Source organism: Erpetoichthys calabaricus, chromosome 15, assembly GCF_900747795.2.
Source record: "Erpetoichthys calabaricus chromosome 15, fErpCal1.3, whole genome shotgun sequence".
In the NCBI taxonomy this organism is placed as follows: Eukaryota; Metazoa; Chordata; class Cladistia; order Polypteriformes; family Polypteridae; genus Erpetoichthys; species Erpetoichthys calabaricus.
In genome coordinates this window covers 80,746,492-80,760,441 of record NC_041408.2, presented here as the reverse complement: position 1 = coordinate 80,760,441, position 13,950 = coordinate 80,746,492, and the positions used below count along the sequence as shown (strand labels likewise).

The 13,950-nt window shown below is 34.9% G+C and overlaps 1 protein-coding gene across 1 annotated transcript in view; it reads right to left on the bottom strand.

Annotated features, from left to right (window-relative positions):
* The window catches only part of tjap1 (tight junction associated protein 1 (peripheral)), a 100,468-nt gene that overhangs the window by 10,076 nt on the left and 76,442 nt on the right, over window positions 1–13,950 (bottom strand). The window contains exons 8-9 of the mRNA XM_028820154.2: window positions 12,895–13,002; window positions 8,620–8,703 (exon numbers count right to left, since the gene is read on the bottom strand). Of these exons, the coding sequence (XP_028675987.1) occupies window positions 8,620–8,703; window positions 12,895–13,002 (192 nt within the window). The remainder of the gene's footprint in view (window positions 1–8,619; window positions 8,704–12,894; window positions 13,003–13,950) is intronic.

Below are 13,950 nucleotides of genomic sequence, written 5' to 3'. Positions count from 1 at the left end.
TCTAGCACACACAGGAGCCACCTCCACAACTTTGATTTTGTCGAGGCAAGTCACAAACTGGTATGACCGAGTCACAGGGGATGCCAAAGTACAGAACTGGTGGTCACTGGTGTACGCCGCAAACGGCCATGACTGCATTATGCAATTTAAAAATTGCTTTAAAAGTTGAGTAGTGTTATAGGGGCATTATCTTATCAGATTTGCAAATGACTTAATCCAAGGATGTGCACTGTCTAGAAGTTTTGAATGTTGCATCAGTATAAACACTTTAATTATTTTCAGATTTGGATTACTGTAGGCCAAGGTTGTAATTATAATTTTTTACACTAAACTTCATTTCAGAAGATGAACCCTAACTCTGCCCCTGATTAAGTGTGCTCACATAATGTGAAAAGCACCTACTGTCAATGTCATGACTGTGTGCCAGCGTGAGACAACTGGGCTCCCAATGTATCAATTTTGCGAATTATGCTTTGCTTGTTCTTTGCTGCTGAAAAGGAAGGGCCAATAACAGAATGTGCACAAGTCTTTTGTAGATTTTGTATGACCTCTGAAAACTGTAGGACAAAATTCCTTTAACTTGTTTCCTGCAGTGGACAGAAACAGTAATGCTTTTTGCCATCTGGAATTTTCAGCTATACTGTACTGTGTTTAAAAAACTGAACAATGTTTCTTCAATAAAAAATAAGCTCTAACCAACATAAGTGAAAAAGTTTTCATATTGTTAACCGTAACAAGGTTTTAATAAAAAAATGAAGTTGTCAGGATTCAGAAGGTATAGAGCATAATTGCTAGTCTTAAATTCATTCTTATTATAGTGTTAAATTAATATGTAGTATACTGTTTAAGGGAACTTTGTTCTTATATTCACACTAAGTGTTAATTTAACACTGTTTCATCTGGGCACAAAATAAAGTGTTCTTGCATATGCATTTGTTCCTTTCAGCTTCTTAATCCCATCCTGAATTCAGTAGGTCTCTTGTTTTTTGGCTGCAGATTTTTTTAGCTTATTTTTTTCATTAGCGTAATGTTTTCAAGGGATCACCAATGGATGGATGGATGGATGGATACTTTATTAATCCCCAAGGGGAAATTCACAATTATTAGTAGCAGCACTGAGCACCAAAATGAGCCCACTTTGATGGACCTGCTGTTTAATTCAATAACTACATGACTTATTGGAATTACTATTGTAATTTTCATTGTAATTATTCTACTACTCAACAGGTTTTCAGGCAGGTTACTGTCTGCTTTTTTTTTTTAAACTTTCTGCCAAAATGAAATAATTGTAAAAATTTCCTGATCATTAAAGCATGAAAACCGTATTGATGGCAAGAATAGAAAAGACAGAAAAAAGAAACAAAAGAAAAAACAAAACACTAGGATTTAAAAAAAAAAAATTTTGTATACCACACCAATATTATGCTTACAAATAGTTAGATTACCAACACGCCCCTCCTACTTAACAAAAAAACAAAAAATGCATAACCTGTGGGGATTATAAATGAAAGTTATGGTACTAGGATTCACTTTGTCTCGGGTCACAACAGCAATTTTCAGTATACTTCCAACATCAGAAGTGATTGCTGGAATAAAGTGGATCAGGGCTTTCAGATCAAATATCACTATTAGAATTTACATTAAAATTATTTGATGGCAAACACTGACATTCAGCTTTAAAAGGATTATCCTTTATATTACCTTGCGGTAAATTTTGACATCATGTTACTCCAGACATGATATAGATGCTGCAATACTTCTGTAATTTGCATGTACTTTGTATATCACTTTTATGATCAGCAATATCATACATTTTAAATTGTTAGTCTGTATCGTCATTTTTGAAACTGACAGATTTTTATACCACACTGCTCTGTTTCTTGGTTAATTAGTGTACTAACGACAGATTTTAAACAGTTTGCCAGTAAACTTAAGGGTATTGTTTCTGTTCCTGATCCTGTTCTGTTTTACTTGAACCTAAGATCACTGATATTATGCTGTTTTATATTAATACCATTAAGCATTCATTGTAGCAAACACAAGTTGTTTTCTTTCTTCATTAAAAATAAAGTGAATTGACCAATATATCTGACAGTTTATTTTTATCATTGTAACGGCTTTAAAATCTCCTTTTTAAAGAGCATTTTCAGTTCCAGGAAAAAAACACAGCTACTGCAGCCAACATGTGTCTTTTGGAGGCTTCTGGTTTGACACATAATTCCTATAAAAGAATAATGAAAAATAAGTATTATTGCTCCATGTGTTATATTTTTTATATATTTGCAAAGGGGGAAAAGAATCCTATTTAGTTTAATCCTCTATGCTGTTATTTGACCCTGTTGCAGTGGACTTGGACTTACAGTAGTCGAGGAAGAGAAAGCCACATACTTTCTAATGTGTTGAAGATCTTATTTGAAAGAAACACAGAACTGCAAGGTCATAAACGGGAAAAGTGTGACAACGCAGCAAAAATTGGAAGTGATGGATTGTGAGATCTAAGTCAGCAAGAGCATAAAACCAGAGCAAGCAGTACCAATGATAAAGTGGTGGCGACTGAAAGAGAATGGGGCTTAGAAACAGATTTAGAGAGACTTTTTGAATGTCATTTGAGACTGTAGAGGAATGGTTGAAGAAGAATAGCAAAGCTGTGTTTAGAGTAGATGAGAAAGTGTTGGGTAAGATGAGGAGGAAACCACTTGGGGACAACAAGACATGGTGGTGGAACAATGAATGAGTGAGGACTTGGGTTAACAGTATTGATATAACGAGACGAGATCCAAGTTAGAACAGGTCTGCAACAGATATCTCCTTTAAACTCTTACCTCTCTGACTTGGTGTAGGGATGCACCGATCGATCGGCCACCGATCAAAATCAGCCAATTTTCACTTAGAAAAAAGACTTGATTGATGATCAGTAAAAAGGCCGATCATAAAAAACGATATATTTTCAGCCCTGCTTTTCTAAGTTTAACAGTAATTTAGATGTAGTGCTCCTTTACACAAGGTTTTATGGTAGTTGAGGCAGCGCAAGCATGTTTTACTAGTGAATGGAGAAGATGTCTTGTGCAACTACACAAACGGCAGGTAAAGCTACTTTAAGGAATTCAGACCTTTATTTTGTCCTTTAAATTAAAACAGACACTGTTCAAGTACGGACAGCGAGCTTGTTTTACTGCAATGCAGCAGCTTAAACTTTTAATTGGAAAAAGAAAAAAATAAAAGATTTTTTTAAAGATTGAAATTGCTTCTTAGTAAACAATAGGCAAATTTTAAATTAAATGTTGAGATGGATGTGTAATATTACAAAGAAGGAAAGAATAAGAAAAGAGACAAATCGGTAGAAAACATATTTAAGGAAATATGAGAAAGTATGTTGAGGTGGTATAGACATGTGAGGATGAGAGACAATCAACACATGGGAAAAAAAAAAATGGTGGCAATGGGAGTACAGGGACTGCAGTGGGTTGGCACCCTGCCCGGGATTGGTTCCTGCCTTGTGCCCTGTGTTGGCTGGGATTGGCTCCAGCTGACCCCCGCGACCCTGTGTTCGGATTCAGTGGGATGGAAAATGGATGGATGGATGGGAGTACAGGGAAACAAAGCGGGGGAGGTCAAAAAGAATTAAGGCGGTCAAAGTGGAGGTGAATGGACAGAGTAAAGGAAAACTTGAAAGTAAAAGAGTCTGAACAGGGAGGAGGTGCAGGACCATCAATTCCAAAACGAAACTGGAAAAGATGAACATAAAAAAGAAGAAGATACTGCGTATCTTAGAAAAGCTTTACCTAAAAGAGTAAAATATCAGAAAAATTACAAGTTGGGTTAAAACAGGCAGATACCCACGTAAGCAAAATATTCAAGAAAAGCATATATTTTGAAGTTTAAAGTCAGTTAAGGGTACAATTTAGCTCTCCTCACTGAATGTAAAAACTTTAAGAGATAATAAAATCAAGTTATTTAAACTTAATTATCAAAATATGATTTATTTCTCAGTTCATTTTGTTTAATAAAGTTTTCAATCTTTAATAAAGTAGGTTTTACAATAAAAAGTTGACAAAAAAAGTCAAATTTATGGTTTTTTTTTTTTAGCTGTGGTGTAAACTCTCAGAGACCACATAAGCATGTTCTTAAAATATCACAATGTGGTAAGCTATATGGCACAAGGTTTGTGGACACCTGACTATCACACCTATAATGAGCTTGCTGGACATCCCATTCCAAACCAAGGTAACTAATATGGAGTTTGACACCCCAAACCCTTTGCGACTAAAATAACCTCCACTTTCTGGGAAAAGCTTCCACAATATTTTAGTGTGTCTATGTGAATTTGTGCCCATTCAGCCAAATGATCACTTGTGAGGAAAGATATTGGTGTTGAACTAGAAGACCTGGCTTGCAATCAGCACTCCAATTCATGTCAAAGGTATTCAATAGGGTTGTTGAGGATAGGGCTCTGTGTAGGTCGCTCGAGTTCCTTCACACCAAACTTGTCAAAACAGGTCTTGATGGACCTGGCTTTGTGTAGTCATGCTGGAACAGAAAATGGCCTTCCCTAAACTGATGCCATACCTTGGGAGCATACAATTATCTAAAATGTTTTTCTTTGCTGTAGCATTAACGGTATCCTTCACTGGAACCAAGGCACCTAGCCCAGACCCAGAAAACAGCCCCAAGATAGTCATCTCCTCTCCACCAAACTTTACAGTATGCAGTCCAGAAGGTACTGCTCTCTAGGCATCCACCAAAGCCAAATTCACCCATCAGACTGCCAGATAGTAAAGAGTGATTCATCACCCCCAAAAACATGTTTCCACTTCTCTAGAGTCCAATGGAGACATGTTGTACACTACTACACCCTGGCATTGTACATAGTGATCCTTATGCTAGTGTTTAGCTGCTCAGCCATGGAAATCCATTTCATGAAGCTTCCTACACACAGTCCTTGTGCCGATGTTGTTTCTAGAGGCAGTTTGGAACTATGTTGTGAGAAATACAACATAAGGTAGGCAATGTATTACACACCATGTTAGTTTTCCAGGTCTGCCACTTCGTGGCTGAGCTATTGTTGGTACTAGGCCCTTTCACTTTACAATAATAGTACTTACTGTTGACTAGGACAGATCTAGCAGAGCAGAAATTTTACATACTGACTTGTGACAATGATGGCATCCTATAATAGTGCCAAGATTAAAGTCACTGAGCTCATCAGTACGACCAATTCTAAATGCCAGTGTTTTATCAATGGAGAATGCATGGTTATAAGCTTTATTTTATGCACCTGTTAACAATGGGTGTGGCTTATACATAAGAATTCAACAATTTGGAGTGATGTCCACACACTTTTGTCCACTTTTTAACGCTTTGTAATATATTTAGTATTTTAATTTGATTTTGCATTACACTACAACTTGTTATTCTTTTTTTATTTGACTGAATTTAAACTTGAAATTATATCTCTATGGGCAAAATTGTGCCACTTATTACACATAAATGTAAAAATTAATTGATTCAAGGTTTTTAATGGTAGAAACATATTTTAAGTATCACAATACTCTCTACAGGAAAAATGGAAATGCTCAGTTATGGTAACATATATTATATATATCTCCATATCTCTCAACCCTTAGCTTGGGAACGAGAGATGGATAACCAGGGTATTCCTGCAGGCCCTGATCTTGACAATGGAGAATGTCAGGAGAGGTGGGAAAATAAAGTGCCCACTGACTTAAAAACAAGCATGAACATTGCAGCCAAAGGTGATCAGTAATTCCACTTGGCTTTCTCCTACAAAAAATTAGACCGGTGTGTGAAACATAAAAAACAGCCAATTACAGCATGAAGTGTGTGCTATTTGTTTTCATTTTGATTACTTTAGTATTGTGTTTATGAAGAATACAAAATGCATCCCTACCTGAAATATAAATCAGCCTTCAAGCACTTCTGTCACCTGGAGGGGACAAACGCATGGCTAACTTTAGCTGACAGCGAAGGATGGTGCCCAACTGTAATGGGAATTTGTTTTTAATTGAAAATGAAAAGGCTACTCTTTTTCAATGGATAAAAGGATGTTTGTTGTACTAATAAACTGAAGCTACTCAGCCAAAAAATACAAATAGGCTGTTCAAATACAAATGACCTAAAGTTTCATACTACATCCAAGGTATTGTGATGCTGACTGGATAAACTCAAAATTATCGATTTCAATGCAAAATCTTAAAATACAAATAAACAAATGTTTAAAAAGGGAATTAGGGGAACAAATTATAAACTACTTTAATTCAAAATCTGTATGCTAAAATAAAGAAATCATTGCAAGTGCCACCTTAAATAATGCAAATACTCCAATTTGTCTTATTAACTATTACTGTATGTTATGTCATACCTCTTCAAAACATTAGAGTATTTTTATTTTTATCATTTAAGCACTAGCAAAGGTTGTTTAATTTAACTGAAAATTCCTCTAATTCTGTTACTATATTTTCTGATTGTTACTTCTTGTGACACATTACATATTTATGCCCAGTAACTTTTATTTATCTTTAATTAAATACACCAACATGTTTCTTTGTCTCTGTCTTTTCTGGTAATGTCCATCTGCTTTATCATTGCTGTATGTATTGTATTCAAATTGAAAGCTTTGGCATCTAAGGATTAAATAGTTTCATTGTATCATAGACTTGAATGAAAATAATTTGAACTTAACTGAAACCGATCTGCAAGTCTTCCTGTTTAGCTTTATTCATGTACAATATTACATATCAAAGCAGATTGTAATAATCCAGTATTTAAAGGTAAAATGACAACACAACTGAAAAGGAAGCAGTGATCCAGAAGGACAAGCAACTGGACTGAAAATATTACAATACTAGAAAAACAAACAAATGGCAATTCAGTCTTTTAAATGCAGAAATATACTGTGCAATAAATATGTTATATAGTATAGATTCCAGACTTACACAAACTTCAGCTTAGGGATGCACCGATACCACTTTTTTGGAAAACGAGTACGAGTACTTGCATTTCAGTACTCGCCAATACCGAGTACTTAATAAAAACATGATTTAAATTTACAGGTAACAGCTTTAGTCATATAATTTAACAAAAAAAACAAGGGACTAGTTTGGAATTAAGAACATTTATTTAAAATGAAAAGCATGTTGTATGCAACATATTACAGAATAAATAATTATAAAAAAAAATTTAAACAGTGACAGTGCAACTCAAGTATTTTTTTCAGTTTGTTGTAAACTCTGCTGCTTTGGACAACATGGTCCTCAAACACATGCGCTATAGCCTGGCTGGTGTGCGAGCCGCGGAATTGTTTCGCATGTAATATGGCTCGTTGCGGCGTGAAACTCTCGTCTATCCACTGGGAGGTTAGGCTAATTAGCGACACGGGGCTAACACTGCTTGTCCAAATATCCGTGGTGAAACTAAACGCAGAGGAGGCTTGCAGTAGGCTGTGGATATGTTTTTTCACGGAGTCGTGTAGTTTAGGCAGCTCCGTGTCAGTCATGTAGCGGCGGCTTGGGACATCATATCTGGGCTCCAGAACATGGAGGAGACGCAGGAATCCCACATTTTCTACCTCCGAGAGTGGCTGGTCACTCAATGCAATGTACTCAATAATTGCCTGTGTTATTTTCACAGCACGTGGATTGTCTCTGGACATTTTCTCTCGTCTTGCAAGAGTTTGCTGCAGCGTGGGTTGTGTTGGTTTAGAAGCGTGGGTAAACTCTTTGTACTCGTTGTCGTGTTGGGATTTTAGGTGCTTGATTAAATTACTTGTGTTAAATGCGCTACCTTTTGAGCCTCCTCTGGACAATTTCGCTGAGCACAATTTGCAGTCCGCCTTTGTTTTGTCGCCTTCATTCACTTTGAAATAGTTCCACACGGCTGACATGTCTCGCCTCGCCTTCTCCCCGCTCTGAGCTGCAGCCGGGGCCTGGGGGCGGGCACTCGGCGCCTGTGATTAACCCCTTACACGCCGCTCAAACATAGACATTTCTCAGACCGTGGTATCGGTCCCCGGTATCGGGGGACTTTTAACGAGTACGAGTACTTTAGAAAATGTGGTATCGAGGCCGATACCAGATACCCGTTTCGGTATCGGTGCATCCCTACTTCAGTTGGTAGGTTCTCTTTCACACTTGAAACTTTTATTGATCACTGTGAGCATTAGCAAGGTTTTGCAGATGATGCCTTTCAAAAGACTGTACAGCCTTCAGAGTCAGCTATTACATATAATGGGCACAAACCTTATGTACCTCCTTGTTCCACATTAATCATTTTATTATTGCAAGCAACTGTTTTGGAAAATGACAAAGCACTTTTTTCTTTAATTAATATTTTTAAATTTACGCTGTCATTATTTTCACTGCCATTAATTTGTGTCTCTTTTCTATTTCTTTTTAGAAAATGCTTTACTGACAAAAAGTTTTATCAGTATCTTTTACTTATATCTTGCTTTAAATGTATTTCAAATATAATTTTTCTGAAGTGATAAGACGAACCAGGGCCTAGTTCATTTTTAATGGGTCTTTTGAAGGTTTACATTTACAAATTCTTAAAAAGAAATGCTGACTTGACTTTAGTGTTCTGGATGACTAAAATTATACTTACATCAGCAAATTTGTGGTTTCTGAAATGTGACTTATTACACTTCAAGAGCTGCACAGCCAAATTGCAATCCTGCCGATAGCGTTCCTAAAACAATACATTTTGGATATCACATTAATTAAACTCAAAGTAAAAAGCTATTACAATCTGTTATAGAAAATACACAGTCAAAGTAATTAGGAAAGTTGAAAGAAACTTAATATGTCTCAGCTTTTCAAAGAGTAATTAATTTATTATAATTTCATTTTAACTTAAATAATTTGATTTCAATGCTCCCCTGCTATACAAACTAAATTTCTTTTCCATTTTTTATGTTATAAATATATTCACTAGTGAAACCTTAAAAAATATGGTAAGCATCAACGATGCATACTCTATTCATCTTTACACACTGCACAGTTTTCAGCTTAAGATTATATATATATGATATACATAAATATTATTTATAGATATATATAATATACATATATATAAATAAATCTCTCTCTCTCTCTCTCTCTCTCTCTCTCTCTCTCTCTCTCTCTCTCTCTCTCTCTCTCTCTCTCTCTCTCTCTCTCTCTCTCTCTCTCTCTCTCTCTCTCTCTCTCTCTCTCTCTCTCTCTCTCTCTCTCTCTCTCTCTCTCTCTATATATATCTATCTAGCCCATAAGCAGTTCACTTATTTTTCTTTTATTAAGGAAAGCTCTCAGAATAAAATCTTAAACTGTGATGAAATTCAGAAATGCAATCTTTCAGGGAAATTTATTGAGTCAGCTAACATGTGAAAAGTAACACACAATACACATCACTCTGCAACATCAGAAAATAGAACAATACTCCAATTTCAATGCAGCCAAGGGCAAGGTTGATTACCTCACCATAAACTAATGGTAATAACTGAAAAAAGAGATTAAAATGACTGTCGTGAAATGAAAATCTGGCATTTTCCAAGATTTATTATATGAATGTGCAAGATAAACAAGGTTAATGGAATCAGCATAAAAAATAAATTTCCTGCAACAGCATATTGTCATAGCAACCTGCCATCTGGGATTTCTGAATCTCTCTATGTTAAAGTTTAGCTTACTATGATTGTTGAGTAAGGATTATTATATTGTTCATGTTTAAATTTACTCGTATATATTAACTCTTCTGCCATGAGTTTAAGACCAGCTGAAATATATCAGTTGTTGCTATTTTTTTAACCAACCCATCAAAATAGTGCAGAATCACGAAAAAATAAAACATCTGATTGACACTTTATATGTTTCCACATATAAATATCAAGAAATTTCTTATTTACTTAATATAACCAGTGACAAACATTTACAAAGCAAATTTTTACTTTCTATGCTGTAAGTTGATTTAAAGATGACACTGTTAAATTGTATGCAGGTCAATAAAAACAATCTTATGTAACTAAAGGGCAGAATTAAATCCTATTCACACATACCTAAACTGTAAGCTTACAGGATTATTATTGTCCAGTGTGAAAGATATAGTGAAACTCTTACTTACACATGCTAATCAGCATGCAACATGTTGTGTCTCTCTCTGTGCCCGTGATGAGTAAGTACAACTACCTTAACTATTATAAGGTCTTAGGGAGTTCCCGTGATGAGTGAGTACAACTACCTCAACTATTATAAGGTCTTGGTAGAGGCCAGCACTACTGGAAACTACCAGAACACTGCAGGGGAAAATCACTTAACCATGATCTCTCGCACAACACATGCAAACTACAACAAGAACTTGGCTGTAGTTTCTTGAGTTCAGTGCCTTTGTGAAGAAAGTTTAGAATGCTAGGCCAGGACCACTAAGAAGTTCCTGGGAATTATGTGTGTTATGTATATGTTTGAAGTTAAGTGTATACTTTTTTTTTGAGTTATGTTTCATGTATGTGTATTGTTTTTGTTGTTTTCATAAGTAATTTTGTGACTGTAAACTATCTATAAATGTAGTTATCTTCTTTGTTCTTTGTGAGTGGAGCTCCAGGAAGCAGGCTCACACGGACATCACCACTCCTGAACACTCCTCCAGGTCATTTAAATTGGCTGAGAAGGCTCAAGTGTTGGGAATCATTCATTTGCTGGAGTTCCTGGAAGTGTTGCATTTTCTCTCTTTGGATTTTTGATAATTTCTCAGTTTGTTAAAAGTAGTCTGAATTTTGGATACCGGTTTCGACTAATTTGTATATGATTTCCTCTTAGTGTCTCTTTTTGCTGTTTTGAGATTTCTTTGTACTTTTCTCTTTGTAATTTTTATTAAAGCTTTCAGTTATAAGGATTTTTTGCTTACCCTTTAAACTACAAGGGGTTATGGTCATTCCTTCTCTTGTGGGACTTCTGTTATACTTTGATGATATTAATAGTTAATTTGCCACCTTCTCATTTTGGGCCTGCTCCAGTTAAAGCCAGCAGATACTGTTAGAAGCCTAGCTGGCTTAAGGTGACGTTATGCTGTGCAGACCAGTGAAGATCTTGGCCTGCTAGAGTAGCAGCATTTGGAGGCCTCAGAGCATTTGTATCCGTGGAAGACTCCATATCATGACACTTATGTTATCTTTTGTATCACCAAAGTCAGAAAATTTTGAAGTATGCTAGACTCTACAATTAGCTTGATTGTTTTGTTTTTGGTACAGTTAGGGATTTGAAAAGTGACTGGATTCAGAAACAAGGAAGCTTCTTTCAATCTAATCTAACAGTAAAAACGCTTTTTTTTTTTGTTTTGTTTCTTTCGTACTAGTGTTTATGCCTTAATAAGTCTTTTTGATTCCAACAGATTATAATAATATGAAACCAACACAGCATTCGAACATTGCTGCTCACCCATGTGTTTTCATAGTGCAACATTAAAAACTATTTTAATTTACAGCACTTGATAAAGTGAGGAATGAGACTATGTGAAACGTGATTCAATAAAGCAGACTGACAAGATGCAAGTTTTACCAGCAAGTCTGTCCTTTTTTGCTTTGCCAAGTATCTGAAAAAAGCAACAAACTTTATCAGAAATAACACACACAGTTGGCTTCTCTGAGAAAGTGTGAATGTCTTTTAGGTTTTAAATATGATATAGGGGAAGGGAAAACTGCACTGTAAACAATTTTAAAAAGAAGGTTCAAACGCCAGCACACCGGGTTTTTAAGTTTTCTTGTTATTTCTCAGTGTGGGAATAAAGTTTACCTATTTTCTATTTACCAAATACACCTCCCTAACATTAAACCTTTATATGAGGTTTTATTGATACATTGTTTAATTTTCTTGAAAACAATTGAATAACTACTACTTCACATCATATGAATTATAATATGATGTGCAACTTGTGATGGTGCTGTTGTTAAAATACAGCAAAGCAAGACTGACAATGCTGTGTTAATCAGACCCTGTGTGCATATGTGAATGTGAAGAGTCACTAACCTCTGTAATTTTACTTGTACATTCAGATACTGTATCCTGTAGAAGACCACTGATTCAAGACTACACACTGACCTGGAAAAGAAACTCAAATTGCTACGACAATCAACATCTTGGGCTAGGTAGACCTTTGCCTGGGTGTGCCTATATATGCCTGGCAGACAAAACTGATGCAGATCGCCCCTGCACATAACAATCGCATCAGCTCAAGCAGAAATATGTTAAATAGGTATTTAATAAATGAAGACATTGATGTGTTTTATACATTTTGAAAAGAAAAATACATATTTAACATTTATTCTGGAAGTGATTTATCCCTTATATAATACATTGCTATAATCAATGAAAGACAGAAAAAAAATCTGCAAACCCCCATATGCTTTACCACAGTGAATTACAATGAATATATAATATGAGGGGTTACATTTTCAGCAATCAATTGCACACAATAAGACACAAGACAAGTGTTTCTCCTTCTTATCCAATTGCCAATGAATTCTGATAGAAAGTCTGAATGCATGATTTGTAATTAATTATAAACCACCTTGTAATAGTATCAGTTGCTACCTTTATAAAACTTTTTATAGAAATATATACACTTTTAATGAGCTTGCAATTTCTTGATATTTCATATTCTGCTTGACATTTTCAGTAATAAAGAAAAAAAATCACTACGATTAGATTTTTATCTGTTTAAAAAATAAAACAGCTTGTTATTAAGGGTAATTTTGAAGAAATACTCTAAACATTACTCTGCAATATTAAGAGTTAGTTTATGATGCCTGGGTTTGTGTTTTATTATATCTTCAAGATCTCTATTCTAGGCTAACAGACTAATAGTTGACTGCCATGGTGACCACTTTAATATTGAAAAAAAAATTCTTACGTTAAGCTCCTCAAGCTTGTTTATAGTGTTTTTAGCATCTAATAGCTTGTTGGTGAGCTCCACAATCTCTTGGTCCATGCTCTTCTTATCATTTTCAACTTTTCTGAGCTACAAAAAAATAACAGATTTTTGTTTCTAACCAATACACATTATCAACACAATGGCTAAATAAGGTATAACTGGTGCTACGGGTTACATGAAAAAACATACAGTGAAGTAATTACTATTGTATAAAATACAAATGTGTATATATGTAGAAATAAAAAATGAAAAATCTGCATTTAAAAAAAAAATGATTGCAATTAATACAGAATTAAAATACAGTACTGTATATATCATTTTTCACATGTAATTCAGTAAGTTGCCTTCTTTCAGATTCATTTAAAACAAAGTATATTATATATAGCTAACAAATGTTCAACCTCTAACAAATATCAGGTTAGAAAAGTTAGTAAATTAGAATGAACTCAACAAAAGGTGCCACAAGAATAATAAGAATCAATGTAAATTTTAATTTTTCCTTTTTATTGTTTATTACTCATTTATGCGGTATCAAGTATGGAATCATACTTAAAAAGGCAAATATCTAAATAAACCACATACAGTGTGGTTTATTTGATAAAGGATTTGTCCACAAAATTACTGCTTTAAGCCTTTTTATTTTGTCTCATTGTCTGACCCTGAGAAAGTCTCCTTACTTGTCTATGTTTGAAATGTTGAAATATGAAAAACTATTTTGCGATTTGCAGTTCATTTTGAGTAATAGGCTAAAAAGGAAATGTAAACACAGTGTAATAAAATGAATAAAAATGAAACGCAACTGCATACACCCAGCTTTGGCTTACAGAGGCCTGAAGATGCCCCGTATCAGGCAGCAGATTTACAGACCAGAACAAGGGTGAGGTACAGAGGATGGGTTGAGGATGAAAAGACAAGAGAAAAAGAAAAGAAAATCATGGTAAGAACATTAAGATGGAGCACTATGACATACAGGAATTACAGAAATTACACATTTTACATTTAGATTTTATGTTAAACTGTCAAAGTGGACCAATT